Source organism: Peromyscus leucopus, chromosome 10, assembly GCF_004664715.2.
Source record: "Peromyscus leucopus breed LL Stock chromosome 10, UCI_PerLeu_2.1, whole genome shotgun sequence".
Classification (NCBI taxonomy): domain Eukaryota; kingdom Metazoa; phylum Chordata; class Mammalia; order Rodentia; family Cricetidae; genus Peromyscus; species Peromyscus leucopus.
Window position 1 is genome coordinate 1,520,331 of NC_051071.1, and position 13,820 is coordinate 1,534,150.

Genomic DNA, 13,820 nt, shown 5'->3' on the forward strand with positions numbered 1-13,820 from the left:
AGAGACAGGAGGATTGCTAGGGCTTGCTGGCTGCCAGTCTGGCCAAAACACACAAGCTTCAAGTTCAGCAAGAGATCTTGCCTCAAAGAGTAAGACAGACAGTGATTAGTCACCTGATGCTTTTTCTAGCCAGTAGCGCATATGTGCGTGTGCACACACACGTGCGCGCGCACAGACACACACACACACACACACACACACACACACACACACACATCAGATATGAGGGTGTGGGTAGATAGCACATGTCTATTCTTGACACTCACTTCATATCCTATGGGTTTATTTTTTGAACTCAGGGTCTTGATATGTAGCCCAGGTTGGCCCCAATCCCATCACTTTCCTCTTCTTCCAGAGAGCTGAGATTGCAGGTATGTGCTACCATACCCTACTCCCCATGGACTATATACCACTTAACACTGTCCATCCTTCAGTAAAAGCATTGAGTATAATTTACTCTTTTAGAAAAGTATACTATCCAAACATAATTCAATGAATACAAAACATACAAGCCTATGAAACCATCCAATCAAAGCAACGGAATGTATCACAAGAACACTCATGCTCCCCACTCTTTCTGAATGTGACCCCTAAGCTAACTCCTAACAGCTTGTGCAGTACTCTCTCTTTTTTTAATTATTATTTTTTTAATTTTATGTGTATGGGTGTTTTGCCTACATGTATACATGTGTATCATGTACATGCCTGGTACCCTCAGAGGTCTAAAGAAGGTATTGAACCCTGGAACTGAAATTACAGATGGTTGTGAGTTACCATACTGTGCTGGGAACTGACCTTGGGTCCTCTACAAGGGCAACAAGTACTCTCAGCCACTGAGCCGTGGCTCCAGCCCCTCGTAATTTACTCCTGACTTACCAGCAGCAGTTCTGAGGAAGACCATGCACAGTTTCCTTAGTCTGCTCAATGGTAACTTCTACATCATGGGTTCCCCAGCCTCTGACTCTGCTAATCCAAACATGCCTGTACCAAACATGTGCAGACTGTTTTCTTGTCATATTCCCTGAACAATCCTCTGATAAATATCTACGTAGTGTAAAACCACTGTGGGTAATCTACAGATGAGCTGAAGTATACAGAAGGACGTACACAATTTATATGTACATAGATATGCCATTTTATAAACAAGCCTTGAGCAGCTTTAGATCCTGGCAACAGCAAGAGGTTGTAGAACCCACTCACTCATGGATACTTGAGGACAGTTATAGTTTTTTGTGATGGAGAGACATAACATAGAATTTACTATTTTAATCACTTTACCCATATAATTTTATAACATCTGTTCATACCATGGTGCACCCCCATTACTATCATATCTAGAACCTTTTCATCTTCTCCTTGTCTAAATTTGCCTTCATTAACCACTGACTCCCTGTCTGCCCCTCCCCAAGTAGATCCCCTTCTGCTTAAAGGATCTCAATACACTGCCTCTTGGCACCCCAAAGAAATGGAATCATAGTATTTGTCATTTGGTTCCTGGTTTGTTTCACTTTGGATCAATCAGCTTCAACCATTTTGTAATGTGTCAGAATTTCCTTCTAAAGGGTGAATGATATTCCATTTATTTATTATATGTACTTTTAAAACACTCTAGAGTCCTACAAAGTGAGTTCCAGGACAGCCAGGGCTGTTACACAGAAAAACCCTTCCTCAAAAAACAAACACTCCAGAGTCATAGTACTCTCTAGCTTTTTAGATGTGGTAGTTTGAATGTAATTGGCCCCATAGGTTCATAGGGAGTGGCACTATTAGGAGGTGTGGTCTTGTTGGAGGATGTGTGTCTCAGTTTACTTCCTGTTAACCTGTAGATCAAAATGTAGAGCTCTCAGCTCCTTCTCCAGCACCATGTCTGCCTGCATGCCTCCATGCTCCCTGCCATGATAATAATGAACTAAACCCCTGAAGCTGCAAGCCAGCCCCAATGAAATGTTTTCCTTTATGAAAGTCGCTGTGGTCATGGCGTCTCTTCACAGCAACAGAAACCCTAACTAAGACATTAGGTGTTGCAAAGGAACTTATCAAACCTTCTCACATCTTGTGAAAACAACAGCCCAAGGAGGGAAAACCAGCTGCATGTCACTACTGGCTACAACTCTTTCCAGCACATTTATCCTACAGTCTCTTTTCTCACGTAAGTCTATGCGCTCTTCATGACAGGGTCTTGTTCTATAGTAAAGATTGGCTTTGAACTCAAGAGCCTCCTGCCTCAACTTCCCAAGTGCTGGGTTAACAGGTATGTGCTACCACACCCTACTCTCATGGAGGGCTATTCTGCTACCAGGAATGGGGAGAAGCACCCATGTTTGTTTGATGGAAAAACTGTACGTGTCAAAGTATGAAAACCTTCGTCGAGGTTAAAGTTCAGGAGCTCCACACGATACGAAGAAAGCACCCACACCACAGAATTTGACTCGCTCTCACGGTACCTCGTTTCTTGGCCTGCACCACCATCTCTTCATATTGCTGTCTATGCTTTTGGGCTTCTTCAGCTGGTTTTGCTGGGAGATTTCTTGACAAGAAATAAATAGGTTTGCATGTTACAACTAGATAAAAGTCTGAGGCAAAAAAAAAAATCTCTAAAGCATTAATTGTATAAAAATTGCCAAACTATCAATGATTTAAAACTACAGTTCTTTCATAAACTAAAACCATATTTGTTTCGTTGAGACAGTTTTACATAGCCCAGGAGACACTACTACTTTAGCCTCCCAAGTGCTGGAACTACAGGTATGTGCCACCCTGCTCAGCTGAGGACAGAGCCTGGAGCCTTACACACACCACCAAGCTATCTCCCTGCAAAGACATTTATTACAAAGCAAAATACTCACTGTGAAATACTGGGTTATAAAGATACAGCAAAAGTCACCCTATTCTCCAAAGAAACTGATTTGACTGCAAAACAGTAGTGTCAACAGCTGACCCTTGCATCAGGATGACCTCACAGTAAATGCCAGTTTAAGCGCTCAGCTTCAAATCGGCTCTTGTGATAGTCACACTGTCTGCTACAACCCCTTAAGAAACATTCCTCTGGGTGTGTCTGTGGGGGTATTTCCAGACTGCTCTAAAGGACTGTGGGTGACACCATTCCAAAGGCTGAGGGGAAGTAAGCTAAGCACCAGCATTACCTCTGCTTCCTGACTGCTGATGCAATGTGATCGGCACCTCACATGTCTGCCCCCCCCCCCCCCCCCCGCCCCATGCCCTCTCCACCACGATGGGCCAGATCCTCAGACCGTGAACTAAGATAAACCCGTGCTTCCTCGAGCTTCTTTTGCCGGGTATTGGCCACAGCAATGAGAGCAATGGCTAACAGAGTTCTATGGTTCCTTTGTTCTACACAAATGCACACAGAAGCTACACATATCCTCTAGGACACGCCGGTGGACTCTGGCAGCTGACTTGATGAGATGTGGTGACCCCTGGCCTACATCTCACAAGTACCAGAACCACCTAAGTTCCCTGTGAGACTGCAACCCACTGCCTCTGGCTAACGGTGGCAAGCCCCCAGTCTACCTCTCAGCACACTAAAAGAGCTGGTCTTCTCTTCACCCTAAAGTTCCAACCTCCTCTTCGGGATTTCCCTCACTCCTGGTCTCTAAGAACCAGGAACTAATGGCAGATATACTCCTCATTAGACTTCACATTTTAATTTTGTTTAATTACATTTTCTCTTCCTTCTCTCCTCCCCCACCCCTGCTGTGGTGTGTGTGTGTGTGGGGGGGGTGTGTAGGTCAGAGGATAACTCGCAAAAGTGAGTTGTCTCTTTCCACCATTCAGGTGCCAGGAATCAATCTCATCAATTGTCATCAGGCTTGGCAGCAAGCGTCTTTCTTTACTCACTGGCCTGACTGCCCAGAGATGGACAGGATCCTGGAACTGACTGGCCCAATGCTGGTCAGCCCATTGGTGTTCTTGTCTTCCTCAAGTGGGAAGCCTTCTCCCCAACACACTCTTCTGTGTAATCAGTTTAGCTACGACTTCCTCCTCCAGGAAGGTCTCCGATCATGATCTCCTCACCACACAGCAGGGATACCAAGGCCCAGAGAGAGAGAAGTCCTGACTTGAGCCACCCCAGAAACTCCACAGGCACTCTAGGAGGTGTCTTGCAAACAAAGGTACACCTTCAAAGCACCACTTTGGAGCATGCCTGCAGGGTTCCTTGCACTCCCAAACCGGCCTTGTTCTTACAACAGCTACACAGTGTAAGCCTGGATGATAAACTACAAGCAAATACTGCCCGAAAGGAAAATCCTGGTTACATTTCTATGACACAGAACAGTTTCCCAAATCACCATTTGGTGTCACATTGAGTGAAGGCTGATGCGGAGGTAGCAAGAGACCCAGCCACTCTTCTCCCCTCTCCTGCCTTTGGAAAAGGAGTGGACAAGCTAGTCTCATCCCCACAGCAGATAGCACAGAGGCTCTTCCTCAGACTCACGCGGGTCTGTCCTCAAGGATGAGTGCCGTGGTGGACAACGGCTCAAAATCCAGGTTCTTCCTCACATTCTGCTTTGGAGAGGGTGGCCTGCTTGGTCTTCCAGCCTTGTCTTCATATTCCTAGGACAAAAACACCAAGGTGACTCTTTACCATATTATCAAAAAAGGTGCTGCTTGTAGCTGAGTTCACTGTAAGGATGAGGGCACTCCAAGTCTTCCCTGCTGTTCAAAAGGAAAGCCATGGGCTGAAGGGGTCCAAGAACTCCCTGCTGCAGTGATGCCTTAGGACAGGTCTGCATACTTCCCTTGCAGGCAGTTATGAAGTTACAAGGGTCTGCAGCCCCTCAACCAGGATGCCCACAGGGTGGCAGGTCTTCTGTACTTCTGGCTAAGAGGAATGACTATTGTAATGGCCACTGCTATACCACCACTGCACATTGTCCTGTCAATAACTCTACCATGCCCTGGAAATCTAAAAGTGACCTCCATAAGCAGAGTCACTGATTTGATCCACAGACTGCAGCCACAGAAGCTTAGTCACACCTGGTGACCCACATTCCAAATGCAGGAGAAGGGTTCAGGAGAGTCAGCTTCTGGAATAATGTATGATTTGGGATCCCTGTAAAATCAAAACATATTATTTTCTGGTTGTCTATCACAGGTGAGGAGCATCCCTAAGGGAGACAATCCAGCTAGAAAGAAAGCAAGTGTGGAACTGCCATAGATTTGTGCCATTCTGGATGATGAGAGCCACACTATCTTGTGAAGAGGATTTATTGACACAAGCTAGAATATTATTCTCTCACCCAGAAAAGTCAACTACGGCCTCTAAAAAGTGCAACAGCTTCTTTACACTGGAATGTACAGGGTTAGGCTCCTACCCTTCTTATCCCAACACTGTCCCATTGAAGGGGGAAATCCCTTCCAGTTACTTCTATCTAGAGCTGAGAGATTGATATTGGCTTCAGACCCTATACCAGGCTGAGTGGTGACAGTTCAGGACCAGCAGGGGGATGCTCCAAGTCTAGTGAGTTGGTGTCAGTATCTTCAGGTCGATAGGAAATCTACCCAAAGCTTTGTGCTGACAGTGTTTCTAAGGCATGTGGCATTCTGGCAAGAATTAGTAACAATAACCTCACTGGATGCCACCTATCTGCTGAGCCTGGTCTAGTGCAATTTATGCTAAGGCCAGCAATCTGAGGCCATAAGTGAGATGCCCCAGAAGACGGATGCTTCTTTCCATTTGCTGTGACTCCAGACACTGTTTGATCTGACCCCCCTAACAATCAGTATGGCTAGTATTACCCCACCTTACAGACAAGATGATGCAAGTTCAAAGTTCAGGACTGGGGCTGCAGGTCCCTCTGCACTGCCACCCTATGGAGGCCAGACCTCTTTTGTGGCTATAACCAAACAAATGTGTGGTTTGGGAGAGAAAATATGGGTTAGGTAGGCTTCTGAAACAGGTAAACACAGATCTACTAACCAGCAGCTAAGACTCAGGCAAAGCATGTTCTTAGACTTCTCAGGCCTGGTTCCCACAGCTAGCAGGTGGACGTGACCACTATCAGAGCAGGCTGCTGCCAACAACAGGGAGACAGCCATGCAGTCAGCACAGCCCCTGCAGCACAGGGAATGGATTGCATGCACCATTACATTTTTCCCTCAGACCTGAAATGACTCCATAACACAAGGGAAAACAGTGCAGTTCTAAACCAATCAAGGAGTCCAGCAAAGTTTGCAAGACAAACACAGAAGCAAGCCAAAGGAAGGGAATGCCTTAATTCAAGGCCAAAGCATCAGGTTTTGTCAACAAGCACTTCTTACTAACTCGAGTAACAACACTGGGCAGTGGCAGCTGATCAGGCTAAGGTACCACGCACTTTCCAGGGGCCTCAGAGGCAGAGCTGATTTAGTCTGCACACCAATTCTCAGAGGCTAAAGATGCCACCACTACCACCACCACCCTAATCCTAATGGATATACGGAGGCCTACTGATGTCACAGATTTGCTCTGTGGAGAATGGGGAAATGGATCAGATTCTGAGCACCGGGTTCTTCAGGGACATGTCTCACCAACTCACGTAAGCTGCTCACAGGTAGGACTCCACAGGAAGCAATCTCATTGCATCTAGCCTCAATAAAGCTTTCAACCCTGACAGAAACCTATAATCCTGAGTCAGTTAGTGCCAAATGGGGTCAAATAGCATGCTTCATCACACAGTGATGCATGCTTAAAATGATAGAGCCTGGCCTGCCCAAACTTGAAATCCCAGGTAGGACCTTTTCAAAACTCAAATGGTACTCGCAAATACAAATGGAACAACACTGGGAATGGTCACAAGTCCTGTCCCAAACCTAGCTGTTCTAAAGCCACCCAGAGATGACCACGGTAGGCTCTCTACACAACCAGACAAACCAGCTCCAGATAGAAGACAGTACTCACTCTAAGGCCTGAGGAAAAGCACTCACTACTGACTCATCAACACTAGGGCCATACATAATGCACCAGAAGTAAAGGTTTAGAAGAGCAAGATCTAAGTCCTGTCTATGACCTTAGGCAAGTCTGGACTATCTCATGCCTCCACTCCCTCATTATAAACAGAAGCACTGTTAAGGATGGCTGCCTGCTCTGATGGACAGAGCTTTTTCTGTATGCCAGACAAAATCTGTGGAGTTTGTGTCCATCTAACTTGCCACCTCAAAGTTTTTCCTGCATAGAACCAAGCTAGGGGGCCTTTTGCCTTAAGTCAAGTAACACTTCTCTGCACCACTGGACTTATCAAAAGTCCTGTAGAACAATGAGTAAAACAAACGGCCATACAATCAACTGTGGTCTCACCCACCCTGATCATCCCAGCAGAGAGGAATTTAGAACAGTATTCTTCAAAGTCCCACCGCAAGTCAGTTGTTCAATTGGTCATAAAAGACTTCAAGCAGTTAAGAGTCAAGAGGCTCAGCAGGTTCAGTCCCTAGAACCCACATGGCTGAAAGAAAGATCCAGTTCCCACAAGCTACCCCCTGACTGCCACATGCACAACATGGCAAACAAATACTCTGGCATGCATGCACATATATACAGACAAAATGAATTAATGTAATTTGAAAATAAAAAAATAAAACAATTAAAAAGTACACCTACTAAAAACAGTTTGTCTCCATTCTGTGCCTATCTGTGCAGAGATTCAAACTGCCTAAGTGTGGGTCATTTAAAACAAAACAAAACAAAAACAAAAAAAAAAAAAAAAAAAAAGTTGCAAGACAGTGATTAGAAAAGTACCTGGATGAAATCCCTGACCTGAGCAGTTGGTAGGTAATAAATCCCAATGAGGAAGATGAGACCAGGCCAGTGCAGCTGTTAATTAACCCTGTTAGAAACTGTGGGGTGTGGCCTGATGAATGAGTAAGTTCAGAGAAAAAGTATCAAGAAGCCTGAGCAAGGCCTCAGCTCTAGGCTCGGCCATGAGCAAAGCAAATTTAGTGAGGAAAAGAAGGAAGAAGACACATAAAGAAGCAGCAGCTCATTTGTGAAGCTCATGTGGACCTACTCTTTAAGAGACCCTCACCCCCCTGCAGGGAAAGTAGGTATGGGCAAAAGGTCCTGCCCAGAGCAGACCACGAGAAATGCGGAGGGGTAAGCAACAAGAAGTAAAGGCCCAGAGAGAACAAGAGACAGCATCTCATTACCCATACCATTTCAGCAACGACAGATATGGTCTAATCCTGAGGCCACAGGGTGAGAGGCCTTCTGACCACACAAGCAGTAACCAAGCAGGCACCCAGTGCTGACGGGGATGGCCCTCTCTGCATGCTGCCTGTGCTCTTGGCAGAACCACCCTATGTGGTCTCTTAGGCTAGTTTATGCTAGCCCAACTCTCCTTCATGGGATGGCCTATTTCAGACATAGATTCTGGACTGTCAGTTAGCAAGAGCATTTTAAACAGGTTTGATACTGAGTCAAAATTGTTTTGCCTAGCTATTTATGGTCTCAACACACAGCTACCCATAGCTGGTGGAAGGACCCAATGGAGGAGAAGAGTCAGATCAGGTATAGGGCTGTAAGGTAGAGTGTGAGGGTGGGTTAGACCTTATCTGCAGAACCAGAAGAAAATGAGTAGACAACTGAATTTGTTTTAAAAAAGAGACAGAACACACACATACATGCAACTGCACATGCACACCCTACAATAGACAAAATTTGTATTGAAAGGGAGAGAAGGTTGGATCAATCCAAAGCAATAGAAGACTGTCTTCCAGGAGGAAGACAAGAGAGATGGCCCATCAATACCACCCCTGGAACCGGAACTGTACTACAAAGATAGCCAAGAATGCCGATAATCTAATCAGACCCCCACTAGCTTCTTGGGTTAGTGCACCAAGAAGAAAGGGCTATCAATCAATCAGGCCTGTGCTCACATCTGACTCAGACATCTACAGCAGCAGAATCTATCTGCTAACGTAAGTCCAGGGTTCAGGACCTATATCTGGAATAGGCCATCTTATGGGGGACCGGGGCTAGCATAAACTAACCCAAGAGACAGCGTGGGGCTAGTCTGCCAACAACACAGGCAGCGTGCAGGGAGGCACTGCAGGATGGGCCATCCCCGACAGGGCTGCCTCCCTGAGCGCTGTCTTCCCCTCCACGCCTGTTTCTTTGTCTGTGAAGAGGGAAGACTAAAGGAGAACAAGTAAGCATGAGACGTGTACCCAAAGGAAATGCCAGAAATGTCAGGTGCATGGCTGTCGCTGTATTACCACAAAATAATTCCCCACAACATGTCTCTAAAAAGGGTCCTTAATGGAAGAGACAAATAAGACTCGAGGGTGGCTGAGCAAAGCTGGTTTCACTCCTCACTGTCTGTAACAAGCAAGTGTTTGGGAGAAGACTGCTGTTCTGGGACATGGAGCCGTCTTGCCGTTTGAAGAGGGAGTGAGTGACCCATTCAGGTTTTACAGGTGCTCAGCCTTCCAGAAGACAGTAATGGGGACACAATGTCTTGACCACAGCGTAGGCAGGTAAAGGCCCCGAACACCTGGGGAGGCTCCTCCTCTCTGGGCTCTGTTCTCTACCCCAGCACAATATCCTCTCTGAAATCATTCTCTTAAGTTCCCAGGAATGCTGGCACCGGGAACAGCAACTCTCAGGAGACCTTTCTCTAGTGGTCAAATTACTTACAAACATCAAGAACACAAAAGTTAACACAGGCACTGGGAACTGAAATGTGCCAAACTGCATGGGTTCTGAGAAACCCAGCTGTGACTGTCCTGAGTCTACTGTTCCCCAGACTCCTTCAAACAAGACCACTCCATCTCTAGGTGGCCCCTGGCCTAGACTGCCCTGACTCTGGAAACGGAGCAGGGACTCTAGGGGGTAAGAATAAGGACTAGAAGGGCGATCTCTCTATACCAACACAAGATCCTGAAAGAAAATCCTACGAGCAGCAGACACAAAGAAGGCCATGGGAGGAGGTGCCTCACTGGTGTCCCCGGCAAGCTCCAGTTAATGGGTAAAACAGATGCACGTGATGTGCGCACACCTGCACTCGGGCTTATATGCACACACCCGCACATACCGCGCACAGGACCAAGCAGGCCTGGGACGGCAGGCCGAGGTACCAGCGGAAGCCAAGCTGGGACCGCAAACCCACATAAGACTCACCATGAACGCCAGGCCTCAGAGGCGCGTGGCCGGCGGATCCATGCCCAGTGAGTGGAGGCCGGCCTCCCTCCTGCCTCTGGACCACGGTTCTACACGCAGCTTCACACTGGGCGGGTGAGGCAGGCGGGGCGGCTGGGACGGCAGGATGTTCAATCGCTCACAGATACAACGATTCCCGGATCCCTGCTCAGTGTTCCTGGGTTGGGCTGGTCTAACTGGCAGGGACCTCCTCCACAAGAGATGGGGCGGGGCTGGCTGAGTCAAGGCTCAGTGGCCTTCCTGCCAGCCCCAAGAGAGGAACCTCCGGGTTCTAATTATATCGAGAGGAGTAAGCAAAAGACAGCATGCTGGAGAGAAAGGGCCAAGTACTACTTTGTAAGATTATAGGGGGAAAAAAAAAGAAAAAGAAAAGAAATGTGTGTCACCAAAAGAAACTCCATAACTAACACTGATACCTTCTCAGAAGCTGGTTGGTTATGAGCATATAGTACATACTGACAGGGTTCGTGATAGAGCTTGCTTCTGGAAAGCTACCTGGAGGGGCATCTGACACTTCCCAGAGTGACAGAATTATCTCAACATGCATTAATTAAAACAGAATATTACCTTCAGATCAGAGGACTCCACTGTAAACTACATCTTATTAAAACAATTTACAAATCTGTATACGGACCAAAATTATTTCTAGTAAGCAGGGCAGTCCAGTGCACCAGAACAAACTCAGGAAGAGCACCACACAGCTCTCTGTCCTTGCTGGACCCTCACACAAGTGTCTTGGACTAGGAGTTACAAGGCACCTCACTCACCGCTGCATTTCTGGAAACTCAGTACTTAATCATTCACCAATAGAAACTGTCTCACAAAGAAGGAGCCCTGGAGATCCACCAGAAAAAGGGGCACTGACATGACACATAGTAGCAGCCATGCAGGAAAGCTGGGACTCTCTAAATCCCTGGGGGCAATTGAGAAGAGTAGGGCCACTTTGGAAGCAAGTTCCCCAGTTTCTTATACAGTTCAACACACACCAGCCACACACCTGAGAACTTATCCAAGAGAAACCACCTACAAGAAGCCCCGCCACAAAACGTCACAGCACGTGTGTACCAATCAAACTCTAAGACAACCCACACGTCCATCCACCAGCGGAGGAGTGCATAAACAGCTCTGGACCAGCAACGAGACGGAACTCCTGGCACATGCTGTTGGTGAAAGTGCCTCGGAAGCACAGTGGTGGTAAGCAGAGCTGCCAAAGGGAAGGCAGCCGGGGTGGGGCCACGAACATGAAATCTCTTCAAGAGGAAAATCTCCAGAGAGAATACACAGTTGGTATTTGTCTGAAGAAGGGAGTGGGGGCTGGCTGCAAACTTTGGGGGATGGAAATCTCCCTAAACTGGATGCAATGGCAGGTCAGTAATGCGCATACACTGAGAATCACTACGTATTTATAGTGAGTGGATCTCATGGTGCATTAGTTCAGGGGTAGCATGTATGCCCAGTGTGGGAGGCACTGGGATCAATCTTAGTACTTCAAAAAAAAGGGGGGGAGGGGGTGTTCAAATCTGTGGAAGTGCTCAAGGAATAATTTAATGAGCACATATACAAACGCCACCCAGGTCATAATAAAGTAAAAATGTTACAATATTCTCCTTACTTAGTTTTAAAACATTTTTCCCTTTGAAAGGAGTTGCAGATGCCATGTCTTCTCCTAAATACTACAACATCCAGCTCCTGAGAGTAAAGAGGAAGAAAGCACGAGGAGGCTAGGTAACTGTCCTTCACTTCTCACCTTACTGCACATCCTCACGGAAACGGTCCCCGATGCCCTCACTCAGCAAGGCCCTGCACCCTGGCTTCAGGGGCATGTTTAACTCGTCATTACGTGGTCATCTGACTCACATTCTCTCACTGAGCTGGTGAGGGCCCAGTGAAGCACCTGGCAGAGAAGGCACACACCACTTGTGGAATCAGTATGCCATCCCAGGAAGCCATCTGTCCTGCCTGCCTGCCTGCCATCCAGCAAGTACTCCAAGTGCTTAGCCTAGCAACAAAGAGGAACGAGGTCTTTGCCCTAAGCCACTCACAGATGAGCACACAGGCAATGTCCATACCAGTGCTCAGTGATATGACAGAAAACTGAGGCTGGGGAGAGAACCCCCACAAAAAACACTAGTGTAGTCTTGGGGAAAGGCAGCTAATAGTGCCTTTCTAGAAACAACGCTGTGACTGGAAGAAAGTTAAGCACTGTGAAGCTCAGTTCTCAGGGATTAGAGCAAGTTCTAATCAATGTTACCATCACCTGGACTCTCAACACCTAGTGCCCACCCAACAGTTTACAACTGAGCCAAGTGGGACCAGAACTGAGTCCACAGATTCACTCACATTAAATCCAGTCAAGATGACCATAAGCATGCACTAAAAATGTATTAGGATGTGTGGTCAGGAAATGTCTTTTTCCTTCTAAATCTGGCAGTGTTTAAAGTAGATGTCATCAGTGAAACCATGTGGGCTTGGAGCTAACTTTTCTGGAAAGTATCTGTTTTATTTTTCTCCTTGCTGTGGTCAAACACCCTGACAAAAGCAACTTAAGCAGAAAGGGTTTATTGCGGCTTATAGTTCCAGAAGGATGGAGTCCACCATGGTGGGGAAAGCCTGGAACAAGAGCAGAAGAACAGCCAGTCACACTGCCTCAGCACACAGGAGGCACAAAGTGAGCAAGAAATGGAACCCCAGCTCCTCCAGGCCCACCCAATCACCCACTTTCTCTACTAATGCTCCACCTCCTGGAGCTTCCACAGCCTTCCCAGACAGCTCCAGCAGCTGGGGACCAAGTGTGCAAACACTGGAGCCAGTGAAGAACATTGCACATTGAACCACCACAGTATTTAACTGTAATGTAAAACATTATCATAATAAATTATAAAATAAGTATAGTAATAAATTATAATAATTTATTTTTATTTTATTTGCATTGGTGTTTCACCTGCATGTATGTTTCTGTGAGGGTGTTGGATCCCCTGGAACTGGAGTTACAAACAGTTGTAAGCCTCCATGTGGATGCTTGGAATTGAACCTGGGTCCTCTGGAAGAGCAGCCAGTGCTCTTAACCACTGAACTACCTCTCCAGCCCCAACAAAACAAAACAAAAACTGTAGTATGAATCAGTTTATCTTTTACCTTGGATGAGTTCTGGTGATTTCTAACTTCCAAGGAAATAGATCATTTTACCTGAGATGACAAATTCCTATAGAGTTGTTCAAAGAATCCCACTTTCCTTCCTAGTTCTGCAGGGTCCACAGTGCTATTCCTCTTATTGAAAATGTGCTTCTCTTTCCTTGGCTGTTCAGCTCAGACTGATTCGGACAAAGATCATTCAGAGAAGCAGCCCTGGTCTCACTCACCCCCACTTACAGTTCTCTTTTCATTTCCCTTCTTCGGTATCACCTGTTTCCCTTCCGCTTTTCACAGTCTTCAGACAGGAACTGGATTACTGACGTGAGGCCGTCCTTCTTTTATTCTTATGATATATATTTCCTATCCAAATTTCACCTTCCATGTTTTGGTATGTTGTATTTTTGTTTGTGTCAAAATATTTTCTAATTTTCCTTGTGGCTTCCTCGGAAGTTTGCTACTCATTTAATATCCACATTTAGGGAGATGTCTTAATATATGTTACTGCTTTGTAGCCTAATAACACCGTGGTCAGAAC

The 13,820-nt window shown here is 46.4% G+C and overlaps 1 protein-coding gene across 6 annotated transcripts in view; it reads right to left on the reverse strand.

The window, feature by feature from the left end:
* Positions 1-13,820, reverse strand: part of Tbc1d14 (TBC1 domain family member 14) — a 94,447-nt gene that overhangs the window by 27,408 nt on the left and 53,219 nt on the right. For 5 of the 6 annotated variants that reach the window (XM_028882333.2, XM_028882335.2, XM_037208880.1 and 2 more), the window contains 2 exons: positions 4,457-4,575; positions 2,445-2,527 (listed from right to left, as the gene is read on the reverse strand). In XM_028882333.2, the coding sequence (XP_028738166.2) occupies positions 2,445-2,527; positions 4,457-4,575 (202 nt within the window). Of the gene's footprint in view, positions 1-2,444; positions 2,528-4,456; positions 4,576-10,114; positions 10,356-13,820 lie in introns of those variants that run through there. The other variant, XM_028882336.2, reaches the window with a different exon arrangement.